The sequence below is a fragment of the Lepidochelys olivacea genome (assembly GCF_965140295.1).
Source record: "Lepidochelys olivacea isolate rLepOli2 genome assembly, chromosome: 16".
In the NCBI taxonomy this organism is placed as follows: Eukaryota; Metazoa; Chordata; order Testudines; family Cheloniidae; genus Lepidochelys; species Lepidochelys olivacea.
The window spans coordinates 2,570,330-2,591,891 of NC_140426.1; the positions used below are offsets into that span (position 1 = coordinate 2,570,330).

At 43.6% G+C, this 21,562-nt stretch overlaps 1 protein-coding gene across 8 annotated transcripts in view; it reads left to right on the forward strand.

Annotated features, from left to right (window-relative positions):
* The first annotated feature begins 68 nt into the window (after positions 1-68).
* Positions 69-21,562, forward strand: part of FKBP15 (FKBP prolyl isomerase family member 15) — an 81,348-nt gene continuing 59,854 nt past the window's right edge. For 2 of the 8 annotated variants that reach the window (XM_084650171.1, XM_084650173.1), the window contains exons 1-8: positions 69-194; positions 10,225-10,334; positions 12,969-13,059; positions 13,711-13,780; positions 15,729-15,803; positions 18,362-18,460; positions 19,037-19,186; positions 20,861-20,929. In XM_084650171.1, the coding sequence (XP_084506297.1) occupies positions 142-194; positions 10,225-10,334; positions 12,969-13,059; positions 13,711-13,780; positions 15,729-15,803; positions 18,362-18,460; positions 19,037-19,186; positions 20,861-20,929 (717 nt within the window). In that variant the 5' untranslated portion in view covers positions 69-141. Of the gene's footprint in view, positions 195-844; positions 943-10,221; positions 10,335-12,968; positions 13,060-13,710; positions 13,781-15,728; positions 15,804-18,361; positions 18,461-19,036; positions 19,187-20,860; positions 20,930-21,562 lie in introns of those variants that run through there. The other 6 variants (XM_084650170.1, XM_084650172.1, XM_084650166.1 and 3 more) reach the window with 6 other exon arrangements.

Here is a 21,562-nt window from a genome sequence, read left to right on the forward strand (position 1 = left end):
GCCCGCCCCCAGGCCCAGCGGGAAAGCAGGCGAGGCCGCAGGCGCCGCCGCGCGACAGTTTTGCGACACAGGCGAGAGCTGTCTTGGCTGCTGCCCTGTTCGCGAGTACCCGGGCCGCCGAGACCGGCCGCCGGAGGCAGCATGTTCGGGGCTGCGGAGGAGGACGACGCGGACTTTCTGTCCCCTACGGGCGGGTGAGCGCCCCTGGCTGGGTCTGCCCAGCCCGCCCCCGCGCGGGGCGCCGGCAGTTCTCCCTGCCCGCTCGCGCTGGCTCCTGGGCTCGGCCCCGACGGGCCTGCCTGAGGCGACCCGCGAGCCACCGGCCGAGGGGCTGCAGCTGCCCGCGCCCGGCACCCGCCGCACGGGGTCGCTCCAGTCACTCCCACACTCGCTTCCTGTCCCAAGTCGCCGGGCGGAGCCGGGCCCTGCCGGGTCGTGAGGCCGGCCCTTCCCGCGACTGGCAGCGGGGCCGCGCCGGGCCGCCGCCTCCCTTCGCGCGTGGCCCTTGGCGACAGGCCCCGGGCTGGCCGCGCCGGGACAGCTCGGTGGCACAGCCGCCTGCGGCGTGGGGCTGCCGGCCGGGCCTCTGACCGCGGAGCTGCACCGAGGTCGTCCTGGCGCCCGCCGTGGTGTCGCAGCGTCCGCGCCGCGCGGGTAGCCCTTGGCGGGGAGCTGCCGCGCTCGCGTTGTCCTGTCGCTGCGGCTTCTAAAAGCAGCCCCTTGGCAACCTGAACCTGGGACCTCCGCGCTCTTTGCCTTCGTCCTGGCTGACTTGCTTTTCTGCTGTCCGTCTGAGTTGTTGGTGTAAGCCTGGTGGGTGGCCAGAAGACTCAAAATGTGTTTGTGGACTCTTGAAATTCGGGCAAAGGAAGGAGTGAATTTGGTGGCCCTTTATTTTGACAACGTGCCTTGTCGGGAGGCGGAAATCCTTTTTCCAATGAAGTAATTACTCTCAAAGCTTCACTCTCTAGTCCAGTGTCTATTACAAATACAATAATCTGGAGAGGGCAACAGTCTAGTTGAAATGACTAGTCTAGGCAGGCCATACATAAGTGTAAGCTTGATATAAATGGAATTGCAAAATGCACACTGCTGCAGTGCATTGAAATGGTAGGACACTTTTCATTAACTTCACTTGCATCCGATGAAGTGAGCTGTAGCTCACGAAAGCTCATGCTCAAATAAATTGGTTAGTCTCTAAGGTGCCACAAGTCCTCCTTTTCTTTTTGCGAATACAGACTAACATGACTGTTACTCTGAAACCTGTCATTAACTTCACTGTAAATGTTTGACATAAGAGTAAAGTCTGTAGACCTGTTCCACTGTGTTTCCAAGGGCTGAACTAGATACTGGTATTCAGAGGAGTATTTTGAACAGTTGTCTTTCAACATTCCTGACTCTGGGGAAGGAAATGACAGCTCATGCTGGCTTTCATAAAGTTGTTTAGAATTGAAACTACAGCTAATCACATGACTTAGCAGAATTCTTGTTTAAATGGCTAATAAGTCCATAATGTTGACACTTTCCTTAAGTGATAAAGGAATGTATTTCAGCCTCATGTTTAAGGCTGCTTTTGTGTAGCATATTTTAAGAGCTTTCTAAGGAAAAACATTCATCAGAATTGTATAGTTTCTAAAAACAGGATCTTGCCACTCAGAAGTTATATAGGGTTTTTTCATATGATGTAGCTTAATAGTTCTAGTAGTTGCTCTGGGATCATTGAGCTTTACTTGAAAAAGTCCATAACTTTTAACTATTGCTTCATGTTATATATGCATTATATCCATCAGAACTAACTAAAAGTGGTAAAAGTAAACTCTGCAGGGAGAATTAGGGCTTTATATCTGAGTTCAGACTATTGTGAATTGCTGTTGCAAGGTTGTCATGAAATAAGAAACTACAGGTCAAATTTTGCAAATGGAAAAGTGTTCTTCAGAGAGAGAGTGTGTGTTAAATACAAGCTGCATTCTCGACCTGGATCACTATTAAATGTGGCCTTTCAGTAAGTGAGCTACAAAGGCAGCAAAGAGTGCATGCTGCCAAGCCTCATGCAGCAGCAGAACTTCTCTCCAAGCACTAACCAGGAGAAGGCAGCTCTGGTGCAGTCAGAGCAGTATCCTTCAAGTACTCCTCCAGGGCAGACAGAACTATTGGAGAATATAATGTTGTGAAATACCTTCCTCATTTTAAATCCCATGCTAGGGAAATCTTGTTGGTACCTACAGTGACCTTTTGTGTTAGAGATGGGCAATGACCCAGAATAATTGTCAACTGAAAGGTAGAGAGACAAGGTAGCTTGGTTTGGCAGTGCCAGTGCTGGCCACTGGCTCCCAGTGGAAAATAATTGTCTTCCCCCTGAGGAGAAAATTCTTAGAGGACCCTCCATAGGCTTGTTGTATGAGGAAATATGGTCCAAGGGCCTGTGACTTGGGTGACCTAAGAATGCCTGTGTGTGCAAGGTCACTTACAGTATGTCTGTGCTGCAGCTAGGAGCATGCCCCCAACCCAGGTAGTCAGACTTCCACGAGCTCTGCTCCAGCTAGTTCACTAAAAATAGCAGTGTGGGCGGTGGAGCACAGGTGGCAGCTTGGGCTAGCTACCTGAGCTCAGCTGGTGGGGTGGGATGCGCTTGAACTTACATGGCTAGCCTGAGCCATTGCCCATGCCATAATATCCACTGCGCTATTTTTACTACACTAGCTCGAGAGGAGCTAGCGCAAGTCTGTCTGCCTGGTCTGGAGGCATGTTCCCAACTGCAGTGTAGTCACACCCTCAGTTTCTCTGTGCCTCCATTCCCATTCTGTCCAATGGGGATAATAACACTCTCCTATCTCACAGGCGTGGGTGCATGTAAGGATAATGCACTAAAAGACTGAGGTGCTCAGTTACTACAGAGATGGGGGCGGGGAGGCACATAAGTACGATAGATACGTGCTCGATTGAGAAGGAAATATCCATCTATCATGATATCCGGTCTTTGGTTTGGCAGTTCCAGTGCTGCTCACTGGCTCCCAATGGAAAAAGGACTAGTACTAGATCCCTCAAAAGCAAATAATTCACTTTCATTTAGGGTATCTATCTTTTCCCTGTAGCAACCCTTACATGCAGAGGTGGATCTGCGGTGCTCGCAGTTTTGTCACAGAAAAACCTGGTTTGTTAGGGCAGGTCTACACTATGGGGTTAAGTTGACCTAAGTTATGTAACGCCAGCTACATGAATAATGTAGCTGGAGTTGCCATAGCTTGGGTTGACTTATAGCGGTTTCTGCACTGCGCTGGGTCAACTGGAGAAACTCTCCTGTCAACTTACCTTATGCTTCTCCTTCAGAGTCAATAGGAGAGCAATCGGTGGTCAATTTAGAGGGTCTAAGACCCACTAAATTGGCCCCCAGTGGATCAATCGCAGTAAGTGTAGACAAGGCCTTATATTAGAAGACCTGCTGCTGCTTCCTTATTTTCAAAAGGAAGTGGAGGCAGGCGGGTGTGATGGTCTTGTGATGAAGTTAATTGTGTTTGCAGACAAAGTTGACTTGTGATCCATCTAAGCGTCTCTTCCATTTTTAGTTTTTTTAGATTAAAAAAAAAAAAAAAAGCTGAACACTAATCCCCTTTTTCCACAAACTCCTCAAGTACAAATAGCAATCAGATGTTTGAAATAGTCTACTTAGACAGTCACGTGCTTTCAGAAAATCACTGCTGTGGAAGAAAAATGCTGTTTAGAATCAGTTTCTACTGCTGCTGTTCCTGTGGGGAAATATGCTGAGGTGCTACATTTCACAGAGAGCTGCAATAAAGTTTGGGCTCGCCCCACAATTTGTAATAGTGTTAGAAAAACACTGTATAGAAAATGACCTTTCAGAGCATACCATCAGGAACATGGAGCCTGGAATATCTTTGGCAGGAAATCTGAGTTTGTTTCCATAGAGGTAGTTTGATTTTATAGACATTCTCTTGATGGTAGCTGACACCTCACAATCTGTACCTAAAACTGAACCTCATCATACCACACTTTCAGTTTCAATTCAGAACAAGACTTTTGAGTTTCTGATCTCATAATGAACTAATAACTCTTTTTTTTTCTACTATCCATTTAATATGGAAGTTCACTAAAATAAAGGAAGCCTAGCAATGTTTTCTCTCTAAAATGCAGTATGAAATAAAGTTACAGTATAAGCTAAATCTTCTTGACTTTAGTAATAGACTCAAGTTCTCAATCTGTTTAGCTTAATAAATAGAAGGTTGGTTGCAGTCTGTTCCCCACACAGACACTTATAAATATTTGATAATGAGCTCTTTAATACAGCAGACAAAGTTATAAAGATCCAGTGGCGGGAAGTAGAAACTAGACACATTCAAACTGGAAATAAGGTGTCAGTTTTTAAATCAAGATTGGATGCTTTTCTAGAAGATATACTCTATTTCAAAATTATTTTGGGGGAACTTCTCTGGCCTATGCTACCCAGGTCAGATTAGATTATCAGGATGATTCCTTCTGCCCTTAGAATCAAAGAATATGAATTTGATAAAAAAGAAAAAAAAGAATTGAATGCGACTTTTAGGGCAGGAGCTGTGTCGAAGAATTTGTTAAAATTCTAATCTTATTGCTAGATGATACTTGCGCAGGAAAAAATAACTTTTTGAGTTTTCTCTGATGTAAAAAGTTATCAAGGCTGTAAATTTTATAGTTTGCTGGCCTATGTTTCTTAAACTGTGCATCACAATACCAAAGTACACATTAAAAATACAAAAAGAAAAGGAGTACTTGTGGCACCTTAGAGACTAACAAATTTATTTGAGCATAAGCTTTCGTGAGCTACAGCTCACTTCATTGCACCCGATGAAGTGAGCTGTAGCTCACGAAAGCTTATGCTCAAATAAATTTGTTAGTTTCTAAGGTGCCACAAGTACTCCTTTTCCTTTTGTAAATACAGACTAACATGGCTGCTGCTCTGAAACCTGTCATTAAAAATACATTAAATCCTGAAGTTTCCTTGCTTTGATAGGTTTTTTTTGTTTGTTTGTTTTTTCCCAAGGAGCAGGAAACAGACTTAAAGCATGTAGGGCTTTTATTCATACAATTGAGATGTCGGATGTTAAACTTTAAATGAAATGTGCTGGAGGGGGGAAGCATTTCAAGCCTAGACCACAGCAGCCTTGTCGAAGAGAAGTAGTAGTGAAACTGACTGGAGTAGTTCAATTGTGAAACTTCAAAGTAAACCTCTAGTATGAAAGGTGAAAAGTAAATTAGATCCACACTCTTGCACCCTTAGTTCCCGAAGGTGGTGGTAATGCAGTCAAGAAAAAACAAGATTTTTAAAGAGGTATTTCTTGCATACCAGTTTTGTTTGGAAATAGGTTTACATTAACATCTGAAAATGAGTTTGTCTTCAAAGACTGAAAGCAGCTATGTGTTAAATTCTTGCTATAGTAATAAGTATGCTCTTACAATTTTTTAGGGATGAACAATAATAATAATAGGGATTGATCACATTACATCATACTAATATTTACTTAACCATAACAATAAAATCATATCCATTCAATAGTAAGCACTCTTTAACCATTAGCCAGTGAACTCATAGAATCATAGGATGCAGAGTCCTGCACTTAAGAAGGAAGAATCCCATGCACCGCTACAGGCTGGGCAACGATGGACTAAGCAGCAGTTCTGCAGAAAAGGATCTGGAGAGTACAGTGGACGAGAAGCTGGATATGAGTCAGCAGTGTGCCCTTGTTGCCAAGAAGGCCAACGGCATATTGGGCTGTATTAGTAGGAGCATTGCCAACAGATCAAGGGAAGTGATTATTCCCCTCTATCCGGCACTGGTGAGGCCACACCTGGAGTATAGCATCCAGTTTTGGTCCCTGCCACTACAGAAGGGATGTGGACAAACTGGAGAGAGTCCAGCAGAAGGCAACGACAATGATTAAGGGGCTGGGGCACATGACCTATGAGGAGAGGCTGAGGGAACTGGGGTTATTTAGTCTGCAGAACACGTAAGTGAGGAGGATTTGATAGCAGCCTTCAACTATGTGAAGTGGGGGTTCCAAAAAGGATGGAGCTAGGCTGTTCTCAGTGATGTCCGAACAAGAAGTAATGGTTTCAAGTTGCAGTGGGGGAGGTCTAGGTTGGATATGAGGAAAAACTATTTCACTAGGGGTGTGGTGAAGCACTGGAATGGGCTCCCTAGGGAGGTGATGGAATCTCCATCCTTAGAGGTTTTTAAGGCCTGGCTTGACAAAGCCCTGGCTGGGATGATTTAATAGGTGTTGGCCCTGCTTTGAGCAGGGGATTGGACTAGATGACCTCCTGAGGTCTCTTCCAACCCTAATATTCTACGATTCTGTGATTCATTCTGATTCTCTTTATCTAGTAGCTTTGTATATCAATGATGAGGTAGAATGTAAAGAAATAAGAAGCGATGGAATGGATAAGACAGAGTCCGTCTGGGCAAAAATCACATTGGGGAAGAAAACTACTAGAGCCTCCCCTGTGATAGTGCTTGGGGTGTGCTATAGACCACCTGGATCTAATTTGGATATGGATAGCCCTCTTTAATGGTTTTTAATGAAGTAAATACTAATGGAAACTGTTTCAGCGTAACAGCCATGTTAGTCTGTATTCGCAAAAAGAAAAGAAGTACTTGTGGCACCTTAGAGACTAACCAATTTATTTGAGCATAAGCTTTTGTGAGCTACAGCTCACTTCATCGGATGCAAATGGAAACTGTGTGATCATGGGAGACTGTAACTTCCCAGGTATAGACTGGAGGATGAGTGCTAGTAATAATAATAGGGCTCAGATTTTCCTAGATGTGATAGCTGATGGATTCCTTCATCAAGTAGTTGCTGAACCGACTAGAGGGGATGCCATTTTAGATTTGGTTTTGGTGAGTAGTGAGGACTTCATAGAAGAAATGGTTGTAGGGGACAATCTTGGTTCAAGTGATCATGAGCTAATTCAGTTCAAACTGAACGGAAGGACAAACAAAAATAAATCTGACTAGGGTTTTTGATTTCAAAAGGGCTGACTTTCAAAAATTAAGGAAATTAGTTAGGGAAGTGGATTGGACTGAAGAACTTATAGATCTAAAGGCAGAGGAGGCCTGGGATTACTTTAAGTCAAAGCTGCAGAAGCTATGGGAAGCCTGCATCCCAAGAAAGGGGAAAAAATTCATAAGTAGGAGTTGTAGACCAAGCTGGATGAGCAAGCATCTCAGAGAGGTGATTAAGAAAAAGGAGAAAGCATACAGGCAGTGGAAGATGGGAGGGATCAGCAAGGAAAGCTGCCTTCTCGAGGTCAGAACATGTAGGAATAAAGTGAGACAGGGTAAAAGTCAAGTAGAGTTGGACCTTGCAAAGGAAATTAAAACCAATAGTAAAAGGTTCTATAGCCATATAAATAAGAAGAAAACAAAGAAAGAAGAAGTGGGACCGCTAAACACTGAGGATGGAGTGGAGGTTAAGAATAATCTAGGCATGGCACAATATCTAAACAAATACTTTGCCTCGGTCTTTAATAAGGCCAATGAGGATCTTAGGAATAATGATAGCATGACAAATGGAAATGAGGATATGGAGGTAGATATTACCATATCTGAGGTAGAAGCAAAACTTGAACAGCTTAATGGGACTAAATCGGGGGGCCCAGATAACCTTCATCCAAGAATATTAAAGGAATTGGCACATGAATCTGTAAACTCAGGGGTTGTACCATATGATTGGAGAATTGCTAACACCGTTCCTATTTTTTAAGAAAGGGGAAAAAAGTGATCCAGGTAGCTACAGGCCTGTTAGTTTGACATCTGTAGTATGCTAGGTCTTGGAAAAAATTTTGAAGGAGAAAGTAATTAAGGACATTTTGAGGTCAATGGTAAGTGGGACAAAATACAACATGGTTTTACAAAAGGTAGATCGTGCCAAACCAACCTGATCTCCTTCTTTGAGAAAGTAACAGATTATTTAGACAAAGGAAATGCAGTGGATCTAATTTACCTAGATTTCAGTAAGGCATTTGATACTGTGCCACATGAGGAATTATTAGTTAAATTGGAAAAGATGGGGATCAATATGAAAATTGAAAGGTGGATAAGGAATTGGTTAACAGGGAGACTACAGCAGGTCATACTGAAAGGTGAACTGTCAGGCTGGAGGGAGGTTACCAGTGGAGTTCCTCAGGGATCGGTTTTGGGACCAATCTTATTTAATCTTTTTATTACTGACCTCGACACACAAAGTGGGAGTGTGCTAATAAAAAGAAAAGGAGTACTTGTGGCACCGTGGGGTGGGAGGAGGTATTGTTTCATATTCTCTGTGTGTATATAAAGTCTGCTGCAGTTTCCACGGTATGCATCCGATGAAGTGAGCTGTAGCTCACGAAAGCTCATGCTCAAATAAATTGGTTAGTCTCTAAGGTGCCACAAGTACTCCTTTTCTTTTTGCGAATACAGACTAACATGGCTGTTACTCTGAAACCTGTGCTAATAAAGTTTGCAGATGATACGAAGCTGGGAGGTATTGCCAATTTAGAGACCGGGATATCGTATAGGAAGATCTGGATGACCTTGTAAACAAGAGTAATAGTAATAGGATGAAATTTAATAGTGAGAAGTGTAAGGTCATGCATTTAGGGATTAATAACAAGAATTTCAGTTATAAGCTGGGGACGCATCACTTGTAAGTAACAAAGGAGGAGAAGGCCCTCGGAGTATTGGTTGATCACAGGATGACTATGAGCCGCCAATGTGATATGGCCATGAAAAAAGCTAATTCAGTCTTGGGATGTATCAGGTGGTGTATTTCCAGTAGAGATAAGGGGTTTTAGTACCGTTATACAAGGCACTGGTGAGACCTCACCTGGAATATTGTGTGCAGTTCTGGTCTCCCATGTTTAAGAAGGATGAATTCAAACTGGAACAGGTACAGAGAAGGGCTACTAGGATGACCCGAGGAATGGAAAACCTGCCTTATGAAAGGAGACTCAAGGAGCTTGGCTTGTTTAGCCTAACCAAAAGAAGGTTGAGGGGAGATATGATTGCTCTCTATAAATATATCAGAGGGATAAATATCAGAGAGGGAGAAGAATTATTTAAGCTCAGCACCAATGTGGTCACAAGAACAAATGGATATAAACTGGCCATCAGGAAGTTTCGACTTGAAATTAGACGAAGGTTTCTAACCATCAGAGAAGTGAAGTTTTGGAATAGCTTTCCAAGGGAAGAAGTGGGGGCAAAAGACATATCTGGCTTCAAGACAAAGCTTGATAAGTTTATGGAGGAGATGGTATGATGGGATAACATGATTTTGGCAATTAATTGATCTTTAAATATTAATGGTAAATAGGCCCAATGGCCTGTGATGGGATGTTAGATGGGGTGGGATCTGAGTTACTACAGAGAATTCTTTCCTGGGTATCTGGCTGGTGAATCTTGCCTATATGCTCAGGGTTCTGCTGATTACCATATTTGGGGTCCGGAAGGAATTTTCCTCCAGGGCAAATTGGCAGAGGCCCTGGAGGTTTTTTGCCTTCCTCTGTAGCATGGGGCACAGATCACTTGCTGGAGGATTCTCTGCTCCTTGAAGTCTTTAAACCATGATCTGAGGACTTCAGTAGCTCAGACATAGGTGAGAGGTTTATAACAGGAGTGGGTGGGTGAGATTCTGTGGCCTGCATTGTGCAGGAGGTCAGATCATAGTGGTCCCTTCTGACCTTAATATCTATGAATCTAGCTTGCTACTGTTTGGGTTAGAGCACTCAAAGGGAATGCTCTTAATTTCTTCTCTGCTTTTTTAAAAAACTTGTGTTTAAAAAGTGCCTTACATCCTTAACTCCTGTATCTCCATTGTCTATAAATGTGTACAGTTGGGGTCCCTGAGGTATACCAGTGTGCATCCTTGCTAATATGGAGCAATTCAGTTTTGTTGTTCTCTCAATCTTGAGTGTGTATTAGGTTTGGGGAAGCATAACAAAATGGACGTTCTCTCTAATCCCCCACTACAAATAGTTAAAATGATTTTGTGCATCTAAAACTCCAGCTTTTTCCAAATTTAGTGATCAATTAGTCAGTACTAAGCTATTTTATTTCAATCCAACTGCAGGTCTCTAAAACAGCAAGTGACACTTTATATCTTGGTACAATTTAAAGTTAGCAACTTCCCCGTTCTTTAAAAAATAAGGAAAGAACTGTCCTGTAAACAAAATGAATTATTTCTTTTCTCTTAGCAGCACCAGATTGGCCTCTCTCTTTGGATTGGATCAGACAGTATCAGTCCATGGAAATGAATTCTTCCAATATACAGCACCAAAACAGCCTAAAAAAGGCCAACCAGCGGCAAGTAAGTAACTGGTGTGATGAATGTGTGAATTTTAGCAATTTTTATTATTCTGATACATGCCTCAGTTTCCCTCTGGGCTTTGCAGCACTATGCACTGAGTGTGAAGAGAAGGGATGGGACAGAGTGTTAACAAACTGAACAAAGTCTACACATGTGACCGGAAAATCTAGACTATACAATGGAAACCCCAGTATCCGGAACATTCACACTTCACAACCAACACCTCAGAGGAAGGAGATTCACCATCTTAGGCCTTGTCTATACTACGAAATTAGGTCGAATTTATAGAAGTTGGTTTTGTAGAAAGCATTTTTATACAGTCGATTGTGTGTGTCCCCACACAAATGCTCTAAGTGCATGTAGTCAGCAGAGTGTGTCCACAGTACCGAGGCAACCGTCGACTTCCGGAACATTGCACTGTGGGTAACTATCCCACAGTTCCCGTAGTCTCCGCCGCCCATTTGAATTCTGAGTAGAAATCCCAGTGCCTGATGGGTCTAAAACATTGTCATGGGAGGTTCTGGCTACATATCGTCAGGCCCCTGTTCCCTCCCTCCCTCAGTGAAAGCAAGGGCAGACAATCATCTTGAGCCTTTTTTCCTGAGTTACCTGTGCAGATGCCATACCACAGCAAGCATGGAGCCCGCTCAGCTAACCATCACTGTATGTCTCCTGGGTGCTGGCAGACGTGGTACTGCATTGCTACACAGCAGCAATTTATTGCCTTTTGGCAGCAGACATTGCAGTATGACTGGTAGCCATCGTCGACGTAGTCCAGGGTGTTCTTTTAACTGACCTCGATAAGGTCAGGGGTGCCTGGGCAAACATGGGAGTGACTCAGCCAGGTTATTTCCCTTTTAAGTTTCGTCTCATGGCGATTCAGTCTTACCGGCAGTGCACTGTCTTTTAATCTACAGCCAGCAGACGACGATGGCCAGCAGTCATACTGCACCGTCTTCTGCTGAGCACCCAGGAGATGGCTAGCGGTCGTACTGCACAGTCTGCTGCCAGCAAGATGTATAAAGATAGATGAAGTGGATCAAAACAAGAAATAGACCAGATTTGTTTTGTATTCATTTTCTCCTCCCTCCCTCCGTGAAATCAGTGGCCTGCTAAACCCAGTTTTGAGTTTTATCCTTGAGGGGCCCATTCTGTTTCTCCCAAAGTCACCCCCCTTGTTGATTTTAATTCCCTGTAAGCCAACCCTGTAAGCCATGTTGTCAGTCGCCCCTCCCTCCATCAGAGCAACAGCAAACAATCATTTTGCACCCTTTTCCCTGGATTGCCCGAGCAGGAGCAGATGCCATAGCACAGCAAGCATGGAGCCCGTTCAGCTCACCGCAGCAGTTATGACCATTGTAAACACCTCATGCATTATCGTGCAGTGTGCGCAGAACCAACACCTGAAAAACCAGGCGAGGAGGTGACGGCAGCACGTTGATGAGGACATGAACACACTTTTCTCTAAAACCACGTTCCCCCGCAATTTGGAGATCATGGTGTTAATGGGGCAGGCTCATGCTGTGGAACGCCGATTCTGGGGCCCGGGAAACAAGCACAGAGTGGTGGGACCACATAGTGTTGCAGGTCTGGGATGATTCCTGGGGGCTCCAAAACTTTTGCATGCGTAAGGGTACTTTCATGGAACTTTGTGACTTGCTTTCCCTGGCCCTGAAGCGCAAGAATACCAAGATGAGAGCAGCCCTCACAGTTCACAAGCGAGTGGCAATAGCCCTGTAGAAGCTTGCAATGCCGGACAGCTACCAGTCAGTTGGTAATCAATTTGGAGTGGCAAATCTACTGTGGGGGTTGCTGTGATGCAAGTAGCCAACGCAATCATTGAGCTGCTGCTATCAAAGGTAGTGACTCTGGGAAATGTGCAGTGTGCCCTTGTTGCCAAGAAGGCTAACAGTATAAGTAGGAGCATGATCATTCCCCTCTATTCAACATTGGTGAGGCCTCATCTGGAGTATTGTGTCCAGTTTTGGGCCCCACACTACAAGAAGGATGTAGAAAAATTGGGAAGAGTCCAGCGGAGGATAACAAAAATTATTAGGAGGGTGGAGCACATGATTTATGAGGACAGGCTGAGGGAACCAAGATTATTTAGTCTGCAAAAGAGAAGAATGAGGGGGGATTTGATAGCCGCTTTCAACTACCTGCGGGGGGGGTTCCAAAGAGGATGGCTCTAGACTGTTCTCAGTGGTAGCAGATGACAGAACAAGGAGTAATGGTCTCAAGTTGCAGTGGGGGAGGTTTAGGTTGGATTTTAGGAAAACCATTTTCACTAGGAGGGTGGTGAAGCACTGGAATGCGTTACCTAGGGAGGTGGTGGAATTTCCTTGCTTTGAGGTCAGGCTTGACAAAGCCCTGGCTGGGATGATTTAGTTGGGGATTGGTCCTGCTTTGAGCAGGGGATTGGACTATATGACCTCTTGAGGTCTCTTCCAGCCTTGATAGTCTATGATCTGGGTCAGTCTACATGCACCTTGCTATTAGTTTGATAATCTGTCTACAGTAGACAAATCAATGCAATCTTAAACTTAACACTATTGTATTTTGAAGCATGCTGGTCAATTCCAATTGTGAAGAAAGTTCCACTGCTGTCCTTTCTCTCTCTGGTTTATTCTTCAGCAGGCCAGCCAACCCAGAAGATGCCTACAACCACGGCGGCTTCAGCAGTCCCATTGGTATTTGTCGCCACAGCAGTTCATGCCTTTCGATAGTAAGTACCATATTGGGCCGAGCTGAGAGTTCCTGCGCTGGCCTTTCATTGCTAGAGACCTGGACTCCAATTTTCAGGTTTTGTCGCAAGAGGAAAATATTTTTGGGCGAGGAAAGGGATTTTTATGTCTGTGTCCCCATTGCACAAATGCCACATGATTTGGTACAATTCTTGGGTCAAAAAAGCCTATGAATGGAACATCTGTGTTCTGCAGGTTAGGAGTACATGGTCCATTGCCAGATGTCTGGGAAGCCCAGGACTTAAGCAGTGAGGGGTGTTGCATGTTTTGATTGAGGGACAGTAATTGCACTGTTTGTGACTAACTTTGTCAGATGCTCTTTATCAATGCTAAATTCACACCTTTGAAAACCAGAGTGGGGAGCCTAGTACTAAAACTATACATTATGTCGGTCTGTGTTCTGCTGTGGAAAGATCACTCAAGTTTAAAAAACACCAAGATTTAAGTTCCCTATGACTTGTTTTGGGGCAAGCGAAAAAGATTGAGCTCTACTGAGTTAAGGAGACGTCAGTCTGACATAGAATCCTATAGGAAGTGGTCCTTGGATACCAAGGTGAAAAGCTCCTCATAAACACCAAAGAAATGTGAAGAGGGAATGGATTTGCAGCTGATTATGTTACTTTGCCTTTTAGCACAAATGGGCAGTATGTGAAGCAAGGCAAGTATGGAGCAGCTGTGGTGGGGAACCATGCTACCAAAGAAGTGAGTGAAGCTGCGTTTCTCTTTAACATACTCCTATCCTAAAAGCGCATCTTGTGCAAAACTGAATTGCTTCTCATTTTTCATGTTCTCATTTTTAGCACCATTCCTGTTTGGTAATTTCCAGCCCTGTTAGGTTTCTTGTAGCTCAGGTGCTCAGCCACCAGCTACTTTTGCAGCTGCAACTGTTCTCTGAGCAGTCAGCAAGGCTACTGTAAATAGATTTTCCCACCTGAGATGGAAACGCATTAAACAAGGCGGAATGTCTATCCGTTGCAGTCTTTTTACGCAAAAGCTATTTTGGTATTCGTTCGGATGCTTTCAAACTGTGAACCTGATCTCAGATCCATTAGCAAATACATATGCATATCCCTTATAATTGAGTTCATGTAAACAAATTGATATGAATTATGCTCTTTGACCTTTTTATACAAAAAAAATCAGCTATACGAGTGGAGCTGCATTCAAGAACTATCTGCCACTCTGAGTGTAGAACAAAGGAGTATTTAGCAAGCTATATTAAAAGAAATAACCTAAATCCAATCTGCCCTTGGTCTGGTGCTGCCTCTTACCCTGCACCCTGCTAGTTCCAGCTTCCCTTCTTCTGTTGTCTCCCTAAATGGGTGGGTTGGTCCATTGAATGGTTCTTACAGTAAACTGACTTTTAAGACCTTTGGGTTGTTTGTTTGTTTGTTTTGTTTCTTTTTAAACTTCCTCCCCCAAAAAATTCTCGGCTGAACAGGGAAGTGGAGGGCTGGCCAGGCATGAAAGGGAGGTGTTTATACTACCTTTTAAGGCTCTCTCAAATCGTGCCTTCATAAAGGAATTTGTGTGCACAAGTATGCAACTGCATGCTTTGCCTGCAATATTAACACGCTTGTTAACCTTTGTTTGACTATTGTTCAGTAAACCAGTGATGTGTATACTTAATATTGCTAGAGAGCCACTAGCCTTTGCTACCTGATCCATCAGAGAATTGAGGAGATCTTTTCATTTTTCAATGAACAAAAAAAGCCTGGGAAATTGTCAGACTGTTGATGCAAAACTATGGCTGCGTGGTTAATTCTCAAAAGTCAAGAAATCTAAAAGTTATAGTTGAACACCCATCCTTTACCATATCCCTTGCATATAGGTAGTCTTATGTGCTGAAGGGTTCATATGTTCTAAGGTCAGATGGAATTATTGTGGTCATCTAGTCCAGGTATAGACAATGGGCAGACCACGGGCCAAATCTGGACCACCACGCTCTTTTGAAAGGACCCAAAAATCTTATTTTTTTGTTTTTTCTCTGGAGTCTGGACCTTGACTGTACCTTGACCAAGAAATTTGGCCCTTGACAAAAAATAATTGATTACCCCGATCTAGTCTGACTTCTGAAGGTGAAATCACTTGCCTATGGTCACCCAGCAGGTCAGTGATAGGGTTGGGAATAGAACCCAGGTCTCCTGAATTCCAGTCCAGTGCTCTATCTATTAGGCTGCACAACATCTAGAGGAGACTGTGACCTAAACACAGCTCCTCTAGACAGCTCAGCCACCCTTACAGCTGTGCTGTTAGGCAGCACAGTAGGAGGAAGCAGGATACAGAACAAGAATCAAAGCTGATTTGGTATAGTCAAAGCAAGGTGCGTCAGCAAATGAATATTTAAGAGCTGTGAGGTGAGTCTCCAGGCCCAGTAAGTGTGTATGGAAAAGTGTTGAAATTATATGCACATTCTGCACGTGCTGTAATACAGAAGTGCATAGATTCATGCTGAGTACAGTACAACCTGCTATTTACATTTCAGCAGTTAAACTTCATTGCTTTGAATGCACCTACTGCTGGTGCATTTGGCAATCACAGTAGCATTAGGGCCGTAGTTTATCTCATAGTGCACACCAGAATTTCACAGACGGAAGGTTTAATTTTGTTTTTGTTTTTCCCCTCCTCCCTCCCTCCTTGTGGAATCCAGTATAAGATCCTCCTTTATATCAATCAACAGCAGCAGGTCACGGTTGCCAGGATCCATCCAGGGTTTGTGCTCACGGTAAGACTTCATTCGGAAATATTTTTTTGGTAGTCATATGTGTTTGTCTTCACTTAAGCCTGGTCTACGCTACAAATTTACATTTGTATAACTATGTAGTTCAGGGGTGTGAAAAAAACCCAGTGTAGGCAGTGCTATGTCAACAGGCAGGCTTCTCCTATCAACCTAGCTACCGCCTCTTGCGGAGGTGGATTAACTGTGCCGCTGCAATGTTTTAAGTGTACACCTGCCCTTAAGCTTCTGGTACACTGTACTCTGTACAGCAGATAGGAGTTATCGCCTTCCCTCTCCTGAAATGTTGTCCTAGGTCTCTCTTGGCTATAGATTGTAAAGTCTTTGAGACAAGGCATGTGACTGAGGCCTGGTCTACACTAAAGGGAAAAGTCAATCTAAGTTCACAATTTGAGTTATGTGACTAGTGTAACTCAAATCGATGTAGCTTAGATCTACTTACCGCGGGGTCCACACTACGCAACATCAACAGGAGACACTCTTCCATCGACTCCCCCTTACTCTTCTCGATCAGATAGAGTACAGGAGTCAACAGGAGAGTGATTGTAGACAAGCCCTCATTCATATTTTGTAAAGTGCACCATGAATTCAAAATGTTGTATAACTATTCTTTCTCCTCCTATCATAAATTGCACAAGGAATTCTTTCAACAGTAGATCTCCCAGCAGTATACAGTGGAGATAAGCCTCATTTTACAGAACAAATTACATTGTTTTGCTTTTCTTGTACACTTGCAATGGGATCAAAGAAACCCAAATTCACATATGTCCTAGACTTTACTTAAATGATTATGGGAATGGAAACAAATGCCCTCTTTGATGAAGAGAAGGCAAGAAAATGTCTAAGCTCTGTGTGAAATCTGACCACATGTTTCTCTTTCAGTAAGAATTTGCTAGGTTTTTGCAAGCCTTTCTGAAAGTTTCCATTTAACTTTTTCTCCAATTTCAGAGAGAACCAGAGTCCTGAATAGGTTAAAAATAGCTATGAGTAACAAGCAGCAGGAAAGATGTCAAGCCACCTCCATCCCCTTATTTGATTTCAGAATAATTCCTCTTTCCCTTTAGCTCCATAATCCATTTTCAGCAAGTTTGTGTTTTAAAGCAATTTCAATCCATGGGTAGAATCAGGTGTTTATAAACAAACATGGAGCCAGATCAGTGATCTTACTAAAATGTTTTGCCAGTGCTGACGGCATGGGATCTCAATAAAAAATTCTAAACTGTCCTGTTTTAATATTGACTTAACAACTATCGCCAAAACTTTCAAACCTGGTATCACAGATCCACAGGCTCTGGTCTATCCCCAGCCTGTAACAAGTCTCTTGGGAGTGACCCCTTTAATGTACCGGGCCCCAAGGACCCAGGCAGTTCCTCCAAGACTGGGCCTCCAGCAGCAGAGATCCTTGTCTCTCTTTTCATAGCTCCCTGCAGCCAAGTCAGACCCCTTCAGGAGGCTTGTAGAGTACCCCTTTGGGGTGCAGTGCTCTCAGTGAAGATTTACAGTGACACAGGCAGCCTTTTCAAAACAAGGTAACTATTTTAGTTGCCTGGCACACACACCAGCTAAAAATCCTTAGATTAGCTGCAAGAGGCAGAAGTTACACCATAGTCCATCCTGGCCAAGTCAGTGCCATCAGCCAAGTTGTGATGGACTCTATCCCTTGCTTTAGTTCTCTGTACCCTTTGTTTGCCCAGGTCAGAGCTGTTGTGGCCGTCCAAAAGGCAGCCCTTGTTCCAGCCACCGGACACCTCTTCCCCTTTGTTCTCTAGTTCAGTTCACATGTCCTGCCTGCTGGGGTTTCCTGGTGTTAAGTGTTGATTGTTCAGTTGCTGTGAGGGGAGTGTGTCTTCAGGAGAGAGAGGGGGGTATCTTTGTCATCCTGCAACCTTTGTTGATTTGGGTCGGTTTCAGCCGCTTCTTTTAATTACCCATTCAATCCACTCAGCCAGCTAGACTGCGTGCACACACATACCTGTGTCTTAGTCTGTCCTCAGAGCAAATTTTAATCCTTTTCCTCCTACTGGGCAGCAACGCAAAGTATGGAGGGAAACAAAAGTACACACAGGATTCATTTAAAAAACAAACAAACAAAAAAACCTCCAACTGTCACACTTGGGTGCCTAAATTTAGACTCCTAAATTCATGGTTATGGACCCAAATTGAGATAGGTGCTCAGCACTTCTGAAAAATCAGCCCATCGGCTCCCACTGATTGTGGGAACTAGGTATGTTCTGCATCTCTGAAGATCAGGCCGCTCATGCTCAACGGCCTAAATAGAGATTTCCTAGCCTAACTTTAGGCATCCAGTTTAGGAAATTGTGGCCGATATGAAGAACTTTGTAAATCATATATTTAGCAAGTTCTGAAGCATTTTTCTTCAGGGTACTGATCAGAGGAATAAAGGCTAACTTGTGGCATCTGAGCCTAGTTCGTTTTTAAGCAATAAAACTCCTCTATCTCATTTCAGTAGATTTTTATCATAATTAAAATCCAAGTGCTTGAACACATTTCTAAATTTGATATGGGACTGATTTCTTTTTCCATAGGTTCAGCCCAACAACTACAGTACATTTTATGATGATCAGAGACAAAACTGGTCGATCATGTTCGAGTCAGAAAAGGCAGCCATGGATTTCAGTAAACAGGTAATCTTCTTAATCCAGCAGGCTGCACTCTTGCACTAACCATATCTATGCTGTTGGTGCTGTATCATGTTCAGAACAGCAAACAAAAATCATGGTTGCTCACAACTTGCTAAGCTGCATTCTTAATCAAAGCCCAGTTCAGTTTCATCTCCCACTAAAGTAAAACTGAAATGCATATTGCAGCTTTGTGAATGTGCTGAATTCTGGCTGAGCTTTGGTTAGCTGGCGTTCTGTTTGGTTCACTTGAATACAGGGTAGCATGTCTCAAATTGTGACACTTCATACTTCTGTAGCGCTTTCATCCCAAGATGTTAGTGTTTTAAAATGTTAATTAAACCCGTCAACACGCTGTTGTGAGCTAAGTGGTTTTCTCATTTTACATATGAGCAAAGTGCTGCATAAGGAGATGAAGCATCAGTAATGTCCACATGTATAAAGTCTATCGGTAACACTTAGGTTCTCACTGCTACAGTGAGAACCTATCAGATATTGCCAGTCTTCCTTCTAAGTAGAATTTGTTGTGCTGCTGCAGCTGGCCACAGACAAAAGATGCCAATGTTTGGACTTCCTTTGCAGTTATGCATTGCTAAATGCAACAGCATCCCTTCACTGGACTCGGTAGTATACCAGGATCTTGTCGTTGGAGAGGGGCAGGGATTGGAAGTAGGAGACTCTCTGGAGGTTGCCTATACCGGTTGGCTGTTCCAGAACAATGGGCTTGGACAGGTAAACGGCTTTTACTACTAGAAATGCGTTAATACTAACCCTTCTCAAATTAAGTCATTGGAAGAGACCGTAATCTCAACACCATTGGATGGGCAAAGTATTCTCTCCATCACAACTTACTTTGTGACAGTGTCAGTCACCAGTCCTGAGGACCTGTGACTAAGAGGCACCCATGTCTCTTAGTTTTCCCTGAGAGCAAACTTATTCCTTTCCCCCACACTGGAAAGCAATGCTAAATATAGGGGAAACTGAGGTACACATAGGATTTGTAAAAAATATTACAGAAAATTCCCTTCATAAATTCCTTTGAGTATTGAATGGTGAAGATAGATACTGGTTCCATACGTGCTCAGGAAGAGATGATCGAAATTCTTGTGACCTGTTAAATATCCATGTTGGATATTAAAAATAAAAGAGCCATGAAAACAGAACTAGTCATCCTAGCTTTGAAAATGGCTTGACCGGGCATCAGGTGTAACTTTATATCTGCCATCAGAGCCTCTCTTCTCTAGAAACTTAGGAATGTTTGAAGATGTTACTTTTACACCACAAGTTGTGCTTTTGTTTAGTAACTCATTCTTAGGAAAGTGCTTTGAGGGAGGTGAGGAGCATCTTATTCCTAAAAAGTCAGCTGCTCATGCTATGTGGGAAGAATGCTTTTCCTTCAATAAGGCATGCAGATATGGTCAATAAGGTGACTTCATTTCTTCTTTGGGAAGCAAGTCACTAGGATGTCAGCATATTGTGATGTTCCCATGGTCCTGTGGCTCGTGATCTCTGCTACTGTATAGAACAGGGATCAGCAACCTTTGCACGCATCCCATCAGGGTAAGCCCCGGCGGACCGGGCCCGTTTGGCCAAACCTGCGGACACAGCAGGTAAACAATCGCAGCTCCCACTGGCCGCAGTTCTAATTACTGGTCCCAGGCTAATGGGGGCTGTGGGAAGGGCTGCCAGCTTCCTGCAGCCCCATTGGCCTGGAGTGGCGAAATGTGGCCAGTGGGAGCTGCTATCGGCCAAACTTGTGTACGCAACAGGTAAACAAACTGGCCCGGCCCGCCAGGGGCTTATCCTGACTGGCCACGTGCCTAAGGTTGCCGATCCCTATGGAAGATCCAGGTCTAATTTCCTTTCCTTGCTGTAGGACACTGTCATCTGTCCCCTTAAACTGGTGGTACATAAAGCAGAGCACTAAGGTTACACAGTTGTATAACGGTTTACAGAAGTTAAAATCTAGTTGTATCTAGTCAACTCCCAGAAGTCACTAAGCTAGCAACAGTTGGCTGGGCCCATTGTACTATTGCTATGGCAATCTGGCTGTGTAGCATTTAATTTGATTCACTCTTGCCCAAGCTGTAGAATTTAAAGTTGCTTTTCAAGCCTAAGTCTCCAGTTACCGGATGCCTACAAAACTGTCACTGTGCAGTTGGTTAGAAATTTTGGGCATGCTATGTTTTCTTCCCCCTCCCCCCATTCATTAGCATTCATTTTTGAAGTTACCACACTGGGAGACACAAGGGGTGGTAGGTATTTATGAAATAAAGGACATTGTGCTCTATTTTTTTTATTCAAAAATTATTTACTAGTTTGAATACTGCTTTACAACTGCAAACTTCGTCAGCCCCATGGTTGGAAATCCTAGTGATTGTACCCTGTTAACCTCCAATTCCATAGGTGTTTGATTCAAACGTCAACAAGGACAAGCTGTTGCGTCTGAAGCTGGGTTCTGGAAAAGTCATTAAGGTAGAACTTCTGGCATTTTACCTTCATCTTCTGTGTACTAAAGTCTCAGATCTTGGAGGACTTCTGAAAGTTCTGTCTAGATTCACACAAACCATAATAACTTCTATTGTATTTATGATAGTATAAGACTTGTGCTTGCATCAGTGACATGAAGAAATTGCTGACTTTTTTAAATCTCTTCTTTCCTTGTTTTGCACAGCATCTTGCATCTATACTTATTGCCTTGACTTCCAATAACCAAGCCTCCTTGTTCTCTGTCGGTAATAGAGAGAGCAAAGTCCATAGAACTTTCCTGTGCAGTAGAAAGGAAGCTGCCTATTTGAAAATAAATCTTTGTCAGAAGATGCCTTGATACTTTTCTGGTGGCAGCACTTTTACCCTACACAGCTTCCAGAAAAGTAGCTTCCTTGTGAGGAAACTCGGTCCAAGAAGAATTTATTCTTACGTTTATTCACGTGTAGATCACTTGAAGCTGTGTAGGGATTTTATGAAACTCCTTTGAAGACCACCTCTGCATCATGGCACCCCCTCTGGTCCATCAAACTGGTGCAGATCTGAGATTCTTTCATGGTCAGGGAGGAGGGACAGTTTTTTGTCTACTAGGGGCTTGTCTGTGCGAACACTTAGTTTGGG